General features: G+C 50.0%; 1 protein-coding gene across 5 annotated transcripts in view; it reads left to right on the top strand.

The window, feature by feature from the left end:
* RNF144A (ring finger protein 144A) overlaps positions 1-16,869 on the top strand; it is a 132,108-nt gene that overhangs the window by 93,623 nt on the left and 21,616 nt on the right. For 3 of the 5 annotated variants that reach the window (XM_025261608.3, XM_025261607.3, XM_025261609.3), the window contains 3 exons: positions 759-907; positions 10,241-10,345; positions 10,488-10,548. In XM_025261608.3, coding sequence (XP_025117393.1) covers positions 770-907; positions 10,241-10,345; positions 10,488-10,548 — 304 coding nt within the window. In that variant the 5' untranslated portion in view covers positions 759-769. Of the gene's footprint in view, positions 1-758; positions 908-10,240; positions 10,346-10,487; positions 10,549-16,869 lie in introns of those variants that run through there. The other 2 variants (XM_025261610.3, XM_044926289.2) reach the window with 2 other exon arrangements.

Here is a 16,869-nt window from a genome sequence, read left to right as displayed (position 1 = left end):
ATGTTTCGGGAAGGTCAGTTGACACCTGGGCAGTGAGGACAGAGACGGTGTGGGAAGACCACTCCACCTGGAGGACACAGAGCACTGAGGCCAGAGCTTCACACACTGGCTTCCCTGTGATGTTCCTACAGCAGAGAACAGCGTGACCTGATCAACAACTATGTTAACAAAAGCTTCTCTCGCTGGCTTGCTAAGGTCCTGCCCTCCTGGGCTGGGTGCTTGATTGGTGGGGTTGTGTCTTCCTCAAGACCCATCGGAGGGATGGAAGGAAGGATGCGGGTGGGTGGATCCCTCATTACCCGTCAATACGGGGAAGGAATATTACTATCAATACGAGAAAGGAATACTACCATCAATATGGGAAAGGAATATTACTATCAATACGGGAAAGGAATATTACCATCAATATGGGAAAGGAATATTACTATCAATATGGGGAAGTTATATTACCATCAATACGGGAAAGGAATGTTACCATCAATATGGGGAAGGAATATTACTATCATTATGGGGAAGGTATATTACCATCAATATGGGAAAGGAATATTACCGTCAATACAGGAGAGGAAGCATCACCCACAGACCAGGTCAGGGGCCTCTGGCTAAAACTTCTCAGAGGGCCCGATGAGGCCTATGAAATTCTGGCCCCTCAGTGGTCACTCGGCCAGCCCCGGGGCCCCAGGTTCAGCCAGGAGTGGCCCTGCCTGGGTTCCGTGGAGGCCACACGGATCTGACGGCCTGTGCTTCTCTCGTTTCAGACTGCTCTGCCATGAGCGCCGCGCGTGCGTGCCGGCCGTCCTGGGACTTGGCCCTGGACCCACTGGTGTCCTGCAAGCTGTGTCTGGGGGAGTACCCCGTGGAGCAGATGACGACCATCGCCCAGTGCCAGTGCGTCTTCTGCACCCTGGTTGGTCTCGCCGGGAACGCCGGCTTAAAAGGATTTCGGGATGAGCCTTTTGCTTTTGTTTTAGGGACAGCATGCAGGGTCACCCTCACTTTTACGCGGCTTTATTGGAAGGATTCTCTTCTGAGTCCATCAGGCTCCCCAGGCAGGATCCTTTGCAGGTGCTCGTGGTGTAGAAGCGATCAGTTACACAGAGACTTGGAAGCTGGGAACGCAGCTGAGAAACCCTGCCGTGGCGTGCACGCGCCTTTCTGGAAAAGAAATCTTCACCGTAGCTTGTGTCCAATTGAATTAAACAGTGGTGTGCCTGAGATGGCCAGGGCGCCATCCTGGCGAGTGTGCACACAGCAGAGTTGGCTCTGTGTGTCAGCTGGCACTGCCTTAGTGCTAAACTGGAGAGGATGTATTTTTTTTTAACTGATTTTATATTGATGTATAGTCTATTAACAATGTTGTGATAGCTATACATGTCAGTATACGTAGTCACTCAGCCGTGTCTGATACTTTGCGACTCTTTGGAATGTAGGCCCTCTGTCCATGGGATTTTTCAGACAGGAACACTGGAGTGGGTCGCTGTTTTCTTCTCCAGGGGATCTTCCTGACCCACAGATAGAATCCGTGTCTCCCGCATTGTCGGTGGATTCTTTCCCCACTGAGCCATCGGGGAAGCCTCTGTGATAGATTCAGGTGCACAGCCAAGCAGCCCATCCATACCTGCACGTGTATCCATTCTCCCCCAAACTCCCCTCCCTAGAGAGTGTTGAAATCACACCTGAATCTCCTGAAGACACCGCCAGCATCATTCTGAGCCAAAGGCTATACGGGACTTAAGGGCTGCAGGTCTTCTGTTCCCATCAGGCCTCACTCAGACCCAACGTTTTACTCATCAGAAAAGAAAAATGAGGGTGTAGGATTTATTTTGTTTGTCTCATTGAATTTTATAATTTTTTTCCCATTCAAGGAATTCCAAAATTTAAAAAAGTGCAGAAAAAATATTTTTCTTTAGACTGTGAAAAACTAAAAAAGTTTCTGTTACAAGTAAACTCTCCGGACGGCCTGCCTGTGTGTTGCTCAGATGTTCTGGTTAGCTTCTGTCCCCTCACAGCCACCTCCCCAGAGGCTTCTTCCTTCCTGCCCCTTGCTCTGTTTATCTCTTGATCTCCTTGAAATGTAGGCTTATTTGGTAGCGTCATCTACATTTTACGGATAAGGAGACGGAGGTTGCAGTCATTTAAGTCTGTGTATCCAACTTCCTTTTATGCTAGACCCTGGCTTCTTGAGGGCGCGGTTCTGCCCCCAAGTACCTGGTTTACAGCCGTACCTGTGACTGCTGTTGTTCAGGCGCCCAGTCATGTCCCACTTTCTTCAACCTCACGGACCTCAGCATACCAGGCTCTTCTGTTCTCTTAGCATCTCCCAGACTTTGCTCAGATTCATGTCCATTGAGTCAGTGATGCTGTCTAATCATCCTGATAGACGGATTGAACCGCAGAGAGTCGGCCTCAGCTGCATGGTTGGTGGCCAAATAATGTTGCCTCACTGAGCCCCCGAGAAAGGAAATTCAGCCTGGAGCACAGGAAGCTGTTTTGGGGCATTTTCTGAGCTGGGGAAGGATGGGAGGCCGAGGGTAACTGGGGGAGGTGGATGGACAGACAGACCTCCAGCCCAAGAAGAACACAGAGCGTTTTCATTTCTGAAGGGTGAACTGGAATGGTCCAGACGTGTCTGGCTGGATTAAAGAATCCCCTTTATGCAAAATCGCCTCTTTTCTTGCCCGAAGGGAAGTTTTCCAGCCTCAGCTAACTGGCTGGCTTCCCTGTGCAGCTGTGCCTGGGAGCGAGCTCCCAGCCCCTCCCTGTCGCTCCCTGTGCCATCGCGGGGAGGGCCTCCCGAGACCACAGCTCTCCTCCCCTGTAAGGTCGCTCGTTCACCCCGCCGTGGCTTCACCCCGCCTTTCGTTTGTTGTCCTTGTTTTAGTTTCCTCTTTCTCTCGGAGTGCAGCTCTAATTCAGATCAGACACTTAATTCAAGTCAGGGCTTGTGAACAGAGGAAAAGAGCACTGTTTTCTCGCAGGGGGCTTGCTGGGAGCATGAAGAAACAGGGGATGGTTGTGATTTTTTTTTTCACAACCGTTTATTAAAAATTAAGATGTTGAGACCAGGCCTGCTTGTGTCTGCAGCTCCGTGAGGCTTGAAGCACAGGAAACACCTGCGTGTCCACAGACTGGGTGGGCGGGGGAAGGCCCCGTCCCCTTGTGGAGGCCCCAGGGCCCCCCACCAGCAGAAGTGCCTGTGTCTTTTTCTTGGGGACAGACCTGAGAAGAGAAGAGCGAAGAGAGGAAGTTGTGCAAGGCTGCAGGAAGGCTCTCTTCAGATAAAAAAATGACCAGAGAATTACAGGCTTTGGGTCAGAAGAAGATTGACCTCGAGGAGGAAGGGGGTCCAGAGAAAGCCTGGAGCTGGGCTTGGGCATCAGCACCCTGAAATGCAGGCTGTTTCTGACCCCGCCGCCCTTGTGGGCCTCACCTGTGTAATGGAGATGATCGGAGTTCACCCCGAGGCTCAGGGCACGTGTGTGGAGGAGCTGCTCTGTGGCAGGCTGTCTGCAGGCTCTTAACCCCTTCAGCTCACTTCTGAGTTCGGGGTTAGAACTGCAGGAATCCAAAAGAGCAGCTTTCCCCAGCCATGCGTCCCGGGGAACATCTGTCCTAAAAGATGCACTCAGATGACCATTGCGGTTTGGTGGATTTGCTGAGCACCACGTACCATGTCCCTCTCTGTACCCACCCTGGGACACTCTGGGTGCCCAAGAACACAGAGGAAGCCCCAGAAATCCACATGAGGGCCAACTGTTGATTTACCTTGCAGCTCCCTGAATTATTGTATGTTAACCCCTCCTACTTGTGGCTCAGACGGCAAAGCATCTGTCCCCCATGTGAGAGATCTGGGTTTGATCCCTGGGTCAGGAAGATCTCCTGGAGAAGGAAATGGCAACCTGCTCCAGTACTCTTGCCTGGGAAATTTCATGGACAGAGGAGCCTGGCGGGCAACAGTCCGAAGGATCTCAAAGAGTCGGACACGACCGAGCGGCTTCACTTTCTCACAACCCCTCCTGTCTTCCCTTCCCCCGGGAGGTCTTCATGATGAAGATGTAGTGGGGTTACATGCTCATTCTTGATCCTGCACGACTTTGGAGCAGACAGACCGTGTCCTGCACGCAGGGCTTCTCCTGCAGCTTTGTCAGAAGCCCGAGGAGAGCACCCTCCCTGTGGAGGCGGGGTGGGGGGGCGGCGGATGGTGCCTGCCCACTAGGAGCTCCGCCTCTCGGCCAGCACGCTGGGGATGGGCAGCGTTGGACGGGCGTTGGTCTCTGCGGATGAGCAGAAGACATAGCTTCAGCTTCATGTTCTTCTGTGAGGCTGGGGGAGCAAGGGGAAGGCCCGGCTCAGTCCCAGAGTGCTCCCGGGTCATCAGAGCTGGCCTGAGTCATCCATAGAACATCCCCGCTGTCACCTCCTGGTCACCTCCCAACATCACCCTGAGTCCGGCCCCCAGGGTCAGGCATCACCTGTCCTCTGGGTCCCTGTGGCCATGGCCCAGTTCTCAGAACAGGGCAATTCTTTCCAGAACAAAGGGCATCCTCCTGCGTTTTTATCAGCAGGTGTGTGACCGCACCAGCAGGGCTTCCCAAGGCAGGTCCACATTTGATGGCTGGTTTTTCAGATCCTGGTAGCTGTAGGATGGGCGGAGGCTGGGCCAGGTTCCCTACCCACAGCCAGGGCCACTCCAGTGCCCTGATTGGCACTGGTCATCCTGCCCTGTCAGGTTCATCTTCACACATGGAGACCAGGTTCTTATAGAACATCTTTTGGTGATATGGATCGACTCTGGGCACCCTGGAACCCACGGCCTCCATAGACCACACGTGCTACTCCACTCAGCTCTGGGGTGCTCTCGTGTCTCCCCCGCCCCCTGGGCTTCGTAGTCCCCCAGAACCACCTGCTCTGTTTCTCAACTCCATGTGCTATCACACCTGTGCACCATCTCCTGGAGTTTCTCTGCCGTGGGCGGACCCAGCCCTGGGATGGACAACTTCCTCTCTGGGCGGTGATATTGAATGAGCAGCATCCGCACCTCAGGCTGGCCAGTCTGCCTCTTTGCGCTCATTGTGGTGAGGCGGGGACGGCCACCCAGGTCCTCCTGCCACCATCACAGCTCCCCGCGCCACCCTCCAGAGAAGCGGGTACCCAATGCCTGCTAGTTTAATTGACCTGGAAAATCCCAGCAAGTGACAGACTTGCAGCTGAGAACTGTCGACTCCGTGCTCTTGAAGGAGAGCATTGCCCATCAGACGGGCTCAGCCCGTATCTTTCTCTGCACCTGTGGTCACACGCTCTCCCACAAGGGTGGGGGCATTCCGGGGCGACAGGGCCTCAGAAGGGGTCGCGTCTGCCCCTGCCGGCTGTGGGCTCAGCTGTACATGGACACCAGGCTACAGGTCGGGGGGCCAGTGAAAAGGATGGGCACCCCAGTCTGGACTGGTGGGCTGGCAGGGTTTTGGTGGGAAGACGTCCACGTGGACAGAGAGGGGCTGGTGGGTGCAGGCTAGCAGGGTCAGAGTGGCAGGAACTGGTGTTACTGAGACCTTCTTTGTGTGTCCTTCACCAGGGACACTGCCTGCAGGGAAAGTCATTTTCCTGGTCCAGTGGTTGACTGGGTTTTGACTCTTAGAAACCCTGAGGGACCCTGAGGGAAAGGCCCAGGGGACACACGGGGGACTGAGCATCGACATTACCCAGTGCCCCCCAACTGTGGGGCCCACCTGGGCTTTCAGCGCCTGAGGGGTCAGAGATCTCAGGGAAGATGAGTCCAGGAGACAGCTTGCTGGTGGTTTGGCAAGACCCCTGGACCAAGAGTACCCGTAGATGAGAGGTTTTCATTTTTTCAGTAGAAAGTAAATCTGATTTTTTTTTTTTTCCTCTAAAAATTTTATTATTACAAAAGCAGCCTTCATCTCTTGGAGTCCCTGGTTCGGGTGAAGTCAATCCCTGCAGCCTGGAGTGGTGTTGCTGCCAGAACATACACGGCGGGGCTTGCTGGGTGGTCTGCTCAGGTTTCCAGCCCCTGGCAGCAGTTGGGGGACGGGGGGGCGGTTTGCATGAAGCATCCTCGTCTCGCCCGCTGTGCCAGGCGGTGGCTCCAGCCGCCTGAGGACAGCCCTGTAGGAAGTGTCTGCCCTCTTTGTCCGCCAAGGGGCCCGGGGTGCCCGTCCAGCTAGCTCTCTGGCAGTGACCTGAGGTCCCTACCCCAGGTCTCCCCTCCTCTGCATGGATGCGTGTCCGTGTTCACTTCTGTGTGGGTGTTGGCTTGGTCTGTGTGCGGACCACTCACTCCCCTAGCTGTCGGCCTCTGTCTCTCCTGCCGAGTTGTTAAGGCCCTGCTTTTCAGCAGCACTCCATCAGGCCCAGGGACTGGGAGGATAAACAGCCTGGGTTTCAAAGAGCCTGCCTCCTAGCAGAGGAGGGGGTAAGCAGACCCTCCCTGATTGAGGCCGTGGGGGCTGGGCAGAACTCGTGGTACACGTGCAAGCACCTAGCTGCCGAAGAATCCTCTTTTGTCCTCGGGGTTTGTTCCTTCCACACTATGGGGGGCCGGGGGCCTCAGAGGGGTGCAGGCTCACATCTGACATGTTGGTTCGCTGGCATTCCCACCAGGGCGGTGGTCCCAGGGTCTTGGCTGCCTGAACCCGGTCCACGGGAATCCCACAGCCGTCGTTCAGATCTGCCTGTGTGGGCCATTTGTAAACATGGACCCCTGATAAGCAGAAGCCACTCAGGCATCTTTGAGCACGGTTTCTGGGGGTTTCTCCCAGCTGTTAGCATCATCAGTAACTGACGGGCCTCCCAGGGAGAAAGCAGACCAAGTTATGGCTTGTTGCGGACTCCGCACCAGGCGGCCGTCTCTCTGTGGCCCCTTCTCCTTAGCGAAGAATTCCGAAGCAACGGGGGTCCCAGCAGATCGGTAGCCCCCCTCCGCATCTTTGGACCCGGGTTTCAAAGGGTTGGGCAAGAAAGTGGAGAATGAACAGTCTGGAACTTTCTGCAGCTCTCCACACATTGCCTCCCGGCTCCCGGACTCTCCTGTGCTTTATGCAGTGGACGCCCCTTTCTGGAGAGGCCTTGTCCCTCTGGCCAGCTTTCCATCTCTGTTACTTTCCTGACCCTCCTCCCCAGGATGGGACCCCCCCACCCCGAAACCTCAGCATGGTGCGTCTTTGGGGGTGAGGGTTGGGGGTCTTGATGGACAGGGAGGCCTGGCATGCTACAGTCCATAGGGTTGCAAAGAGTCAGACATGACTGAACGACTGAACTGAACTGGATGTCTTGATGTCCTGGAGGGTCCCGGCACCCAAGCATCAGGGACACACTCTGGGGTGACTCAGACTTTGCTGGTCTGAAATGCATACGATTCTTTGTACTCATTAGAAAACTTACGAGGTAACAGAAAATAAGTAAGCAATGACTGCTTATGGAAGAATTCTTGACTGGGGAGGAAGGAGGCAAGAGTTTAAAAAACAATACTGCCACCTCTTCGGAGTCAGGCACGCATGGGTTTGAGCCAAGCTCCTCCACTTGCAGACCCCGACTTTGTCCTGTTTCTGACTTCCCTGAGCTTTGTTCTCTCCTCTGTCTAAGGGGAGCGATTAACACCTCCTAAGAGTCTTGTTTGTTTAGTTGGCTGACACAGGTGGTGATTAACGCGGAGTCCTAAGGCCTTTGGTTACGGAGAGCTGTAATTAATACAATAGTCGGGAATACATCAGTGTCTGCCTCTGTCCTGTATATTTATTTTCACCAAGATTTCTGTGGCATTTTCGGGTGCTTATTTCAAGACATCTTTTTGCTATTAGATTGAAAAACACAGCTTGTGAGTCATGGCCCGGTTTCTATCTGGAAGAAGACTGGACTTGTTTTCCGTGGATGCTTGGTCAGATACAGATCCTCATTGCTCTCGCCTTTAAAGGGGCTTTCATGCTCTGCTAGTCTTTGTTTTTTTTTTTTTTTTTCAATTTAACTAATTAATTGATTTTTAGCTGTGCTGAGTCTTTGTTGCTGCCCAAGCTTTTCTCTAGTTGTGGCGTCCCAGCTTCTTGTTGTGGTCACTTCTGTTGTCGTGGAGCACGACCAGAGGGCACATGGGCTTCAGGAGTTACAGCCCCCAGCCTCTAGAGCACAAGCTCAGGAGTGTGGTTCACTGGCTTAGCTGCTCCGTGGCACGTGGGGTCTTCCCGGATCAGGAATCCAACTGGTGTCTCCTGCATTGGTCGTTGGGTTATTCTCCACTGAGCCACCAGGGAAGTCCCCATCCCTTTTATATAGTATGCAAATAAGTTGCTTCCAGAAACAGTCATTTTGCAGATTGTGCAGAGCCTGCTGGAGGCATAGAATGTTCACCCCCCAGGTAACCCTCCCCAGGTGTGACGCACTGCTTGTTGAAACATGCAAGTCCTTGCACAGCGATGTTTAGAGTCAGAAATGTCCCCTGAGTGTACCTATCACACCAGCTTTAACTGTTGTATTTTGTCCGCTTTCTCTCATTGTGTACTTCTCTGCACAATATTGTGAAAGTTTTCAGTGTTTTATCACTTTATGGCATTCTAGTATCCCCCAGAGACTTGATTTGCTGCTGCTGCTAAGTCGTTTCAGTCATGTCCGACTCTGTGCGGCATAGACGGCAGCCCACCAGGCTCCGCCACACCTGGGATTCTCCAGGCAAGAACACTGGAGTGGGTTGCCACTTCCTTCTCCAATGCATGAAACTGAAGTGAAAGTGAAGTCGCTCAGTCGTGTCCGATTCTTAGCGACCTCATGGACTACAGCCTACCAGGCTCCTCCATCCATGGGATTTTCCAGGCAAAAGTACTGGAGTGGGGTGCCATTGCCTTCTCCACACATTGTACTTCTCTGCACAATATTCTGAGAGTTTTCAGCTTTTTATCACTTTATGGCATTCTAGTGTCCCCCCAGAGACTCGGTTTAGACAGACTTAATTATAAAAAAGTAAAAGAATGATCTTGCTGCTAAGGTTGTGATATTTTTACACCTATGACTGTAAGACACCAATCACCAAGATACACATGCATCAGATACCAGCCACCACTCTTACTTAGCTGGTCAGTGAATCAGGAATCACGCCAGGTGACTTTCCATACTTTCTTTCTTACTGTCTCAGAAGCCCAGCAGGATGGGCATCTCCGGTCTCTTGTCCAGAGAGCTGTGGCCCGAGTCCATCATGAGACTGATCCTCAGCTCTGCCTGGATGGACCCGGGTTCCAGGTGTCTCTGTAGCTCTGCAGCCTGGGCTGTGACAGGAAGTGGACTTGGAGATGATGCTGAGACATTTAACTTTGTGCTCCCATCACTGAGAGGTCCGGTTTCTTATCCTCTTTGAGTTCTGATGTCATCTGATGTAAGTGCTTCAGTGTCCGTCTCAGTCACATCGGGCAGTGACCTTGCCTAGAGAAGACCATCACTTTTCTTCTACTTGTTGTTTAAAAAGTGCTTTTCAGGGAGCATTGGATCTTCAAGACCAGCAGACAGAAAATGCACGAGTGGACCGGCCCTGGGAAAGGCCGCTTCACTTTGGCATGAACTCTGGGTTGCATCTCCTACTTACTTTTCTGACTTACTTTGGATGTTCAGCCAGACGGCCAAGTCGAGGGGTGGGGAGTGGCGGCCAGTCATTGCCCGTTGCGTGAGAGGTCACTGAAGGAGGATGGGCAGCTCGACCTGGGTTCTTGGTCGGGGCGCAGGGGCGGCCTAGAGGCAGGTGAGGCTGTGCTGGAGCCTGGGCTCTGCCCTTGCTATCTGGGGAAGCTGGTGGTTCCTTGTTTGGATCTCAGTTTTCACACTCGATTGATGGCATGGTCATAACTTTCCTGCGAAAACACTCCAAGTGCCACGTGAAACAGTGGCATACAGGGGACTGAGCAGAACCCTGATGTCTGGTGTGTGTTTGAGGAGTAGGGGTCCCCAGCCTCCTTTGCCTCCCTGCTCCTCCCACTGAGCGCACTGGCGTGGTGTTTGCCAAGGTCGGGCAAACAGGGACCCAACCGCATCCTCAGCCCTGGTGCAGCAGAGGTACCCCACAAATATTTGTCGAGTGAATATAACCTCTAATTTGGTCATTGCCATGGACTACAGGGCAAAAATTAAAAAAAACTGTATGGGAACAATGTGCTTGATTTGCCTTTTTTTTTTTTTTTTTTAATGCATCACTGTTCCTTCAGCCTTAAGAAAGATGTTTACAGACACTTCTCTGTTTTGTTTTTTTCAGTGCCTGAAACAGTATGTGGAGCTCTTGATCAAAGAAGGATTAGAAACTGCGATTAGCTGTCCAGATGCCGCCTGCCCCAAACAGGGCCACCTGCAGGAGAACGAGGCACGTACGGCTGGGGAAATCGGGGTGCACGTGCAGGGGCTCCCCAGTGAGTCGGGGGTCCCAGGCTCTGTCCGGGATGACCTGGCAGTGTGTGCTAGCCCTCAGATGGTTAGACTCCTTTTTCTTCTGTTTCTTCCTTTAGATTGAGTGCATGGTGGCGGCTGAAATTATGCAAAGATACAAAAAGCTACAGTTTGAAAGAGGTAGGTGCCCCGGTGTCGCAGCCGCTTATGACTCCTGTGATTGAATCCGGTGTATAAACTGGGGGGCGTGCTTGGGGTGGGTGCCACTCTGCATCATTTGGATGCAGTGGATGTGAAAACATAGATGTAAATTAGCCTTCTGAAGTTTGGCTGTCGTTTGAGTTTTCTGCAGAGCTCACAGTTGAATGGCCTCTGTTGAGGGGGTCTAGTTGGTAGCAGGAAAGATCCATAGAACAGCTTGCTTCTAGGGATCTGGAATTATGGGGGTGGTTTAAAGAGACCCTCACAGGGCATTATTCTCCAGCCAGGTTAAGGCCTAACAGTCTGAGGACTAAATCTTAGGCCATCACAGAATTTAAAAGATAGGAATCCTTGGAAAGAAGGTTGGAAGGAAGTCCCGAGGTCAGACAGGGTGGAATGGTGATGGTCACCACCCTGACCACAGGTGTGTTGCCCACATTGTCTACTGCACACCGACGGGGCCAGTGGGTGCTGGGGACTTGTCTCATGAAGCCTCACAGCAGCCCAACAGGGTTGCCTGTTAGCTGACACCCACAGAGGCTAACTAATGTGCCCTGGTTTCCATCTCTGGTGGGTGGAAGGGCATGGACCAGGTCCCCCCTCGCCCCTGCAGGGTCCCACCTACTCTTCCTGGCTGCAGCCAGGCCACTCCAGTGTTAAGACACATTGATTGTCCGGATTGGATCTGTGTCTTTGCTGTCTGAAATATGCCGTGTTCATGTGTGTGTGGTCGATGAGTCATGTCTGACTCTTTGAGACCCCATGGACTGTAGCCCTCCAGGCTCCTTTGTCTATGGGATTCTCTAGGCAAGAATACTGGAGTGGGTCACCATTCCCTTCTCCACGGGATCTTCCCAACCCAGGGATTGAACCCAGGTTTTCCACATTGCAGGCAGATTCTTTACTTGTCGGAGCCACCAGGGAAGCCCCATGCCGGATTCACAAGGTGGCATTATACTGTGGAGTTTGTTTGATCTTATTTTTATATCTCTTCTGGACCTTGGGCTCATCTGAAAAGAAGCAGAATAACAGACGTGTGTAGCCAGTGCTCTGTATATAAGACTTTATTGTGAAGATGCTGTATCTGGATTCTATAATTTCTGGGTGGGTTATTGAGCAACTGCTGTCTGCTCCCCACTCTTCCTGGACGGGTTCTTAGTGGTCTCCTGAATCGGGCATTCATGAGAAATGAGCACAACCCCGGGCTTCGTGTTTACAGGAAAACACTGTCAGGATGGGAATGGAATGCGGAATAGACCAGAGCAGTGTGTCCAGAGACTCCTTGTTTAGCTGAATGTGGAAAGTTTTTTTCTCCTTTTTTTTTTTTTTTTTTTTTTTTAAGAAATGCTAAAGATAGCTGCATTTCCTCTTGAGACTCACTTTTCAAGGCAAAAAAAAAGAAAAGGTAATGTGTGACCAACCTAAAAAATATCATACAGGAGTTCTGATGACATTGAAATTTGTTTTCAAGAGCTTATTTATTGAAATGCCATATATTCTTTGGTTTGGGGCAGTTTATAGCTTAAATATATGGCCATGTGACACAAGAGTTGGTATGTAGAGCTATAAATTTGATTAATTTGGATTTCTGAGGCTGTGAGCCTCTTCTGAAAACATTTTCCAGAGGGAATCTCAACAGAAACTGGCAGTTATTTGGGTTAGAAGAAAATGAACTTTCTATGACATTGAATTTTAAAATGCAGCTGGGTAAATGTTCCTACCTAATAATTTTAACTGTTGCTATTTCTTCTGTACTTTGACTTAGTCAAAGAAGATTTTTTTTTTTCTTTTGCATAGTAATGAACCCAACTTGACTTAGGTTAAAAAAATATCTCTCAAAACTATCACTTTAGAATATTTTGCTAGCGTTGTGTTCAAAGCAGCAAAAAAATAAAAAAAAAAGGACTCAGACTTAATAGGAGCAGAGACCTGTCTGAATGGATTATGAAAATGTTAGACCTGAAACACGGCTATTAATTATAGCCAGTCACTGAGCAAATGCTGGGAGGTATTGGGGGCAGGAGGAGAAGGGGACGACAAAGGATGAGATGGCTGGATGGCATCACTGACTCGATGGATGTGAGTCTGAGTGAACTCTGGGAGTTGGTGATGGACAGGGAGGCCTGGTGTGCTGGGATTCATGGGGTCACAAAGAGTCAGACATGACTGAGCGACTGAACTGAACTGAGCAAATGCACTGGTCATAGAAAACACCCTCTTCCAACAACACAAGAGAAGACTCTACACATGGACATCACCAGATGGTCAATACTGAAATCAGATTGATTATATTCTTTGCAGCCAAAGATGGAGAAGCTCTATACAGTCAGCAAAAACAAGACCGGGAGCTGACTGTGGCTCAAATCATGAACTCTGTATTGCCAAATTCAACTTAAATTGAAGAAAGTAGGGAAAACCACTAGACCATTCAGGTATGACTTGAATCAAATCCCTTATGATTATATGGTAGAAGTGACAAATAGATTAAAGGGATTAGATCTGATAGAGTGCCTGAAGATCTATGGACGGAGGCTTGTGACATTCTACAGGAGGCAGTGATCAAGACCATCCCCAAGAAAAAGAAATGCAAAAAGGCAAAATGGTTGCTTGAGGAGGCCTTATAAATAGCTGTGAAAAGAAGAGAAGCGAAAGACAAAGGAGAAAAGGAAAGAGATACCCATTTGAATGCAGAGTTCCAAAGAATAGCAAGGAGAGATAAGAAAGCCTTCCTCTTTGATCAATGCAAAGTAATAGAGGAAAACAATAGAATGGGAAAGATGAGATCTCTGCAAGAAAATCAGAGATACCAAGGGAACATTTCATGTAAAGATGGGCACAATAAAGAACAGAAATGGTATGGACCTAACAGAAGCAGAAGATATTAAGAAGAGGTGGCAAGAATTCACAGAACTATACAAAAAGATCTTCAAGACCCAGATAATCACGATGGTGTGATCACTCACCTACAGCCAGACATCCTGGAATGTGAAGTCAAGTGGGCCTTAGGAAGCATCACTATGAACAAAGCTAGTGAGCTATTGAGCTATTTCAGATCCTAAAAGATGATGCTGTGAAAGTGCTGCACTCAATATGCCAGCAAATTTGGAAAACTCAGCAGTGGCCACAGGACTGGAAAAGGTCACTTTCCATTCCAATCCCAAAGAAAGGCAATGCCAAGGAATGCTCAAACTACTGCACAACTGCACTCATTTCACACACTAGCAACGTAATGCTCATAAATATCCAAGCTAGGCTTCAACACTACATGAACCATGAACTTCCAGATGTTCATGCTGGATTTAGAAAAGGCAGAAGATGCAGAGATCAAGTTGCCAACATCCGTTGGGTCATCGAAAAAGTGAGAGACTTCCAGAAAAACATCTATTTCTGCTTTATTGACTATGTCAAAGCCTTTGACTGAGTGTATCACAACAAATTGTGGAAAATTGTTAAAGAGATGGAAATACCAGACCACCTGACCTGCCTCTTGAGAAATCTGTATGCAGCTCAGGAAGCAACAGTTAGAACTGGACTTGGAACAACAAACTGGTTCCAAATAGGAAAAGGAGTACATCAAGGCTGCATATTGTCACTGTGCTTACTTAACGTATATGCAGAGTCCATCATGTGAAATGCTGGACTGGATGAAGCACAAACTGGAATCAAGATTGCTGGGAGAAATATCAATAATCTCAGATATGCAGATGACACCACACTTATGGCAGAAAGTGAAGAAGAACTAAAGAGCCTCTTGATGAAAGTGAAAGATGAGAGTGAAAAAGTTGGCTTAAAGCTCAACATTCAGAAAACTATGATCATAGCATCTGGTCCCATCACTTCATGGGAAGTAGATGGGGAAACAGTGAGAGACTTTATTATTGGGGGCCCCAAAATCACTGCAGATGGTGACTGCAGCCATGAAATTAAAAGACACTTGCTCCTTGGAAGAAAAGTTATGACCAAACTAGACAGCATATTAAAAAGTAGACACATTACTTTGCCAACAAAGGTCCATCTAGTCAAGGCTATGGTTTTTCCAGTAGTCATGTATGGATGTGAGAGTTGAGCTATAAAGAAAGCTGAGTGCAGAATTGATGCTTTTGAACTGTGGTGTTGGAGAAGACTCTTGAGAGTGCCTTGGACTGCAAAGAGATCCAACCAGTACATTCTGAAGGCGATCAGTCCTTAATATTCATTGGAAGGACTGATGCTGAAGCTGAAACTGCAATACTTTGGTCACCTGATGCAAAGAACTGACTCATTTGAAAAGAGCCTGATACTGGAAAAGATTGAAGGCAGGAGAAGGGGATGACAGAGGATGAGATGGTTGGATGGCATCACCAACTCATCGGATATGAGTTTGAGTAAACTCTGGGAATTAGTGATGGACAGGGAGGCCTGGCGTGCTACATACAGTCCATGAGGTTGCTAAGAGTTGGACTCAACTGAGTGACTAAATTGAACTGAACTGAGCAAAATCTAGATGGGATCAGTGAAGCAGGTTTCAATTTGCTCTCTACCTTCGAAGTTACCTTCAAATGAGGATGGTGACTGGTGGAAAAGTGACAGTCTACATCATCTTCTGACAACATTTAGTTACTAAAAAGTGCTATGGTCACAGTTCCAATACTCTCTCCATGTGCACCTCTCATATCAGAGCCTTATTTTAACCTGAGCATCCCCAGTCTTCCAGCCAGGGTCCTTGGGGAGCAGGACGCTGGGAGGGAGGTTCTGGGAGGAGGTCTCTTCTGAGCACTTCGTTTGCCAGCTGTAAGACCCCTAAAGCTGGGAGCTACAGGCTTCCCAGGAAGGTCATGCCCCTTGGTGTTACACATGAGTTCCTTTTTGGACACTGACCAGGCCATGCTACAGTGCTTGCTTACATTTCTGGGCCAGTGGGAGCTGGAGCAGCATAAGGGACGAGGACCCACCGCCCTGCACAGCATGTTTCACAAAGGACAATTGTGTTTAAGAAAGAAGAACACCTTTTACAAGAGTCTTGGGCTTTTTGATAAGTATGGCTGTTAAGGACTTACTTTATTTCTTTTTATGTGTCTATCTCGGGGCGGTAGATACATAAGGTACATAGAGGTAGATTTGTTTCTTCATCTTGTGCCAGAAAATATACTTCTTGATTTGTTTGAAAATATATTAGGTACAAATATGTGCATGTATACATACTAGATACAATGTGTATAATATTTCTAACATATCAGCTATAATGTATCTAATGTATAGTATATAGATGTGATAGTATGGTATATATAGTATATATAAATATATAGATGTGATGGATAGATAAATAGGTAGATAAGCAGATAGACATCGATATGTATGCATAAACACATTCTGGAAAGAAAAGCTGTGCTGGTGCCCAGTGTGGATCTTCCTATTGGTTGTGTCCCATCTTGCACACCCAGCCGGCAGACTCCAGCAGCAGAGGGATCTTGTAGAATTTTAATAGACGTCCGAGAGCAGAGCTGGGTTGTGCTCTTGGGGTGGGGGGTGCCGGCAGCACTGAGAGAGGGGGGCTCTGAGCTGGCAGCTCAGAGGGGCGGGGTGTTTGCCCTCCGTCTGCCACAGGGAGTCTCTTCCATGGGGATGGGCATTGCCCTCTCACAGCTCCAAGAGGACACAAGTCACACGATGCAAGTAGTTACCATGGAAACACTAACTAGGTCTCCTCTGCTGCGCACCGCATCTTATAATCAGGGCTACATGTGTGGTGCTGAGAGGAGTGACCGGGAGATGCTGCACAACGGTGAGAGGCAGGAAGAGACCTTGGAAAAGTCGGTCCCCTCCTCATGTCACAGGCTGCTGAGAGCAGGAAGGGAGCGCCGTGGAGACTGGAAGGACCTGAACTGGGCAGTGGTGTCTCCTTAGGGGCTCAGGTGGACCCGCACTGAACACTGTCAAGTCAGCCAGGAAGCTGACTCAGCGGAGGATGTAGCTTATCTGCACGTGTCCTGCCGTCTTTGCAGGCTGAGTGCCCACATCCTGCAATGCCGTCCTTGGGGGGCCGTGCCTGTGGGGGGCCCTGTGATGTAGGTGAGGCAGGTCCGGGCTCACCCAGCCCGGAGCCAGAACTGCTGGTAGAGAAATCCAGATGGGGGCAGGGGAGGGCCGCCAGGTAAAAGGCACAGCACTCTGGGGGAACAGCCTTTGGCATTTCCTCCCCCCTCCCCGCTGTGCCCCAGGGCACCGTTCATCCCTCCGTCCTTCTTTCTCCTGCCCCCTCAGCGTGGGAACCCGCAGACCGCTGTCCCCACATGCGTGCATTTTCCCCACAAAACCACCTCC

Source organism: Bubalus bubalis, chromosome 12 (genome assembly GCF_019923935.1).
Source record: "Bubalus bubalis isolate 160015118507 breed Murrah chromosome 12, NDDB_SH_1, whole genome shotgun sequence".
In the NCBI taxonomy this organism is placed as follows: Eukaryota; Metazoa; Chordata; class Mammalia; order Artiodactyla; family Bovidae; genus Bubalus; species Bubalus bubalis.
Note: the sequence above shows the minus strand (reverse complement) of the source record. Positions and strands in the feature narration are given on the sequence as shown.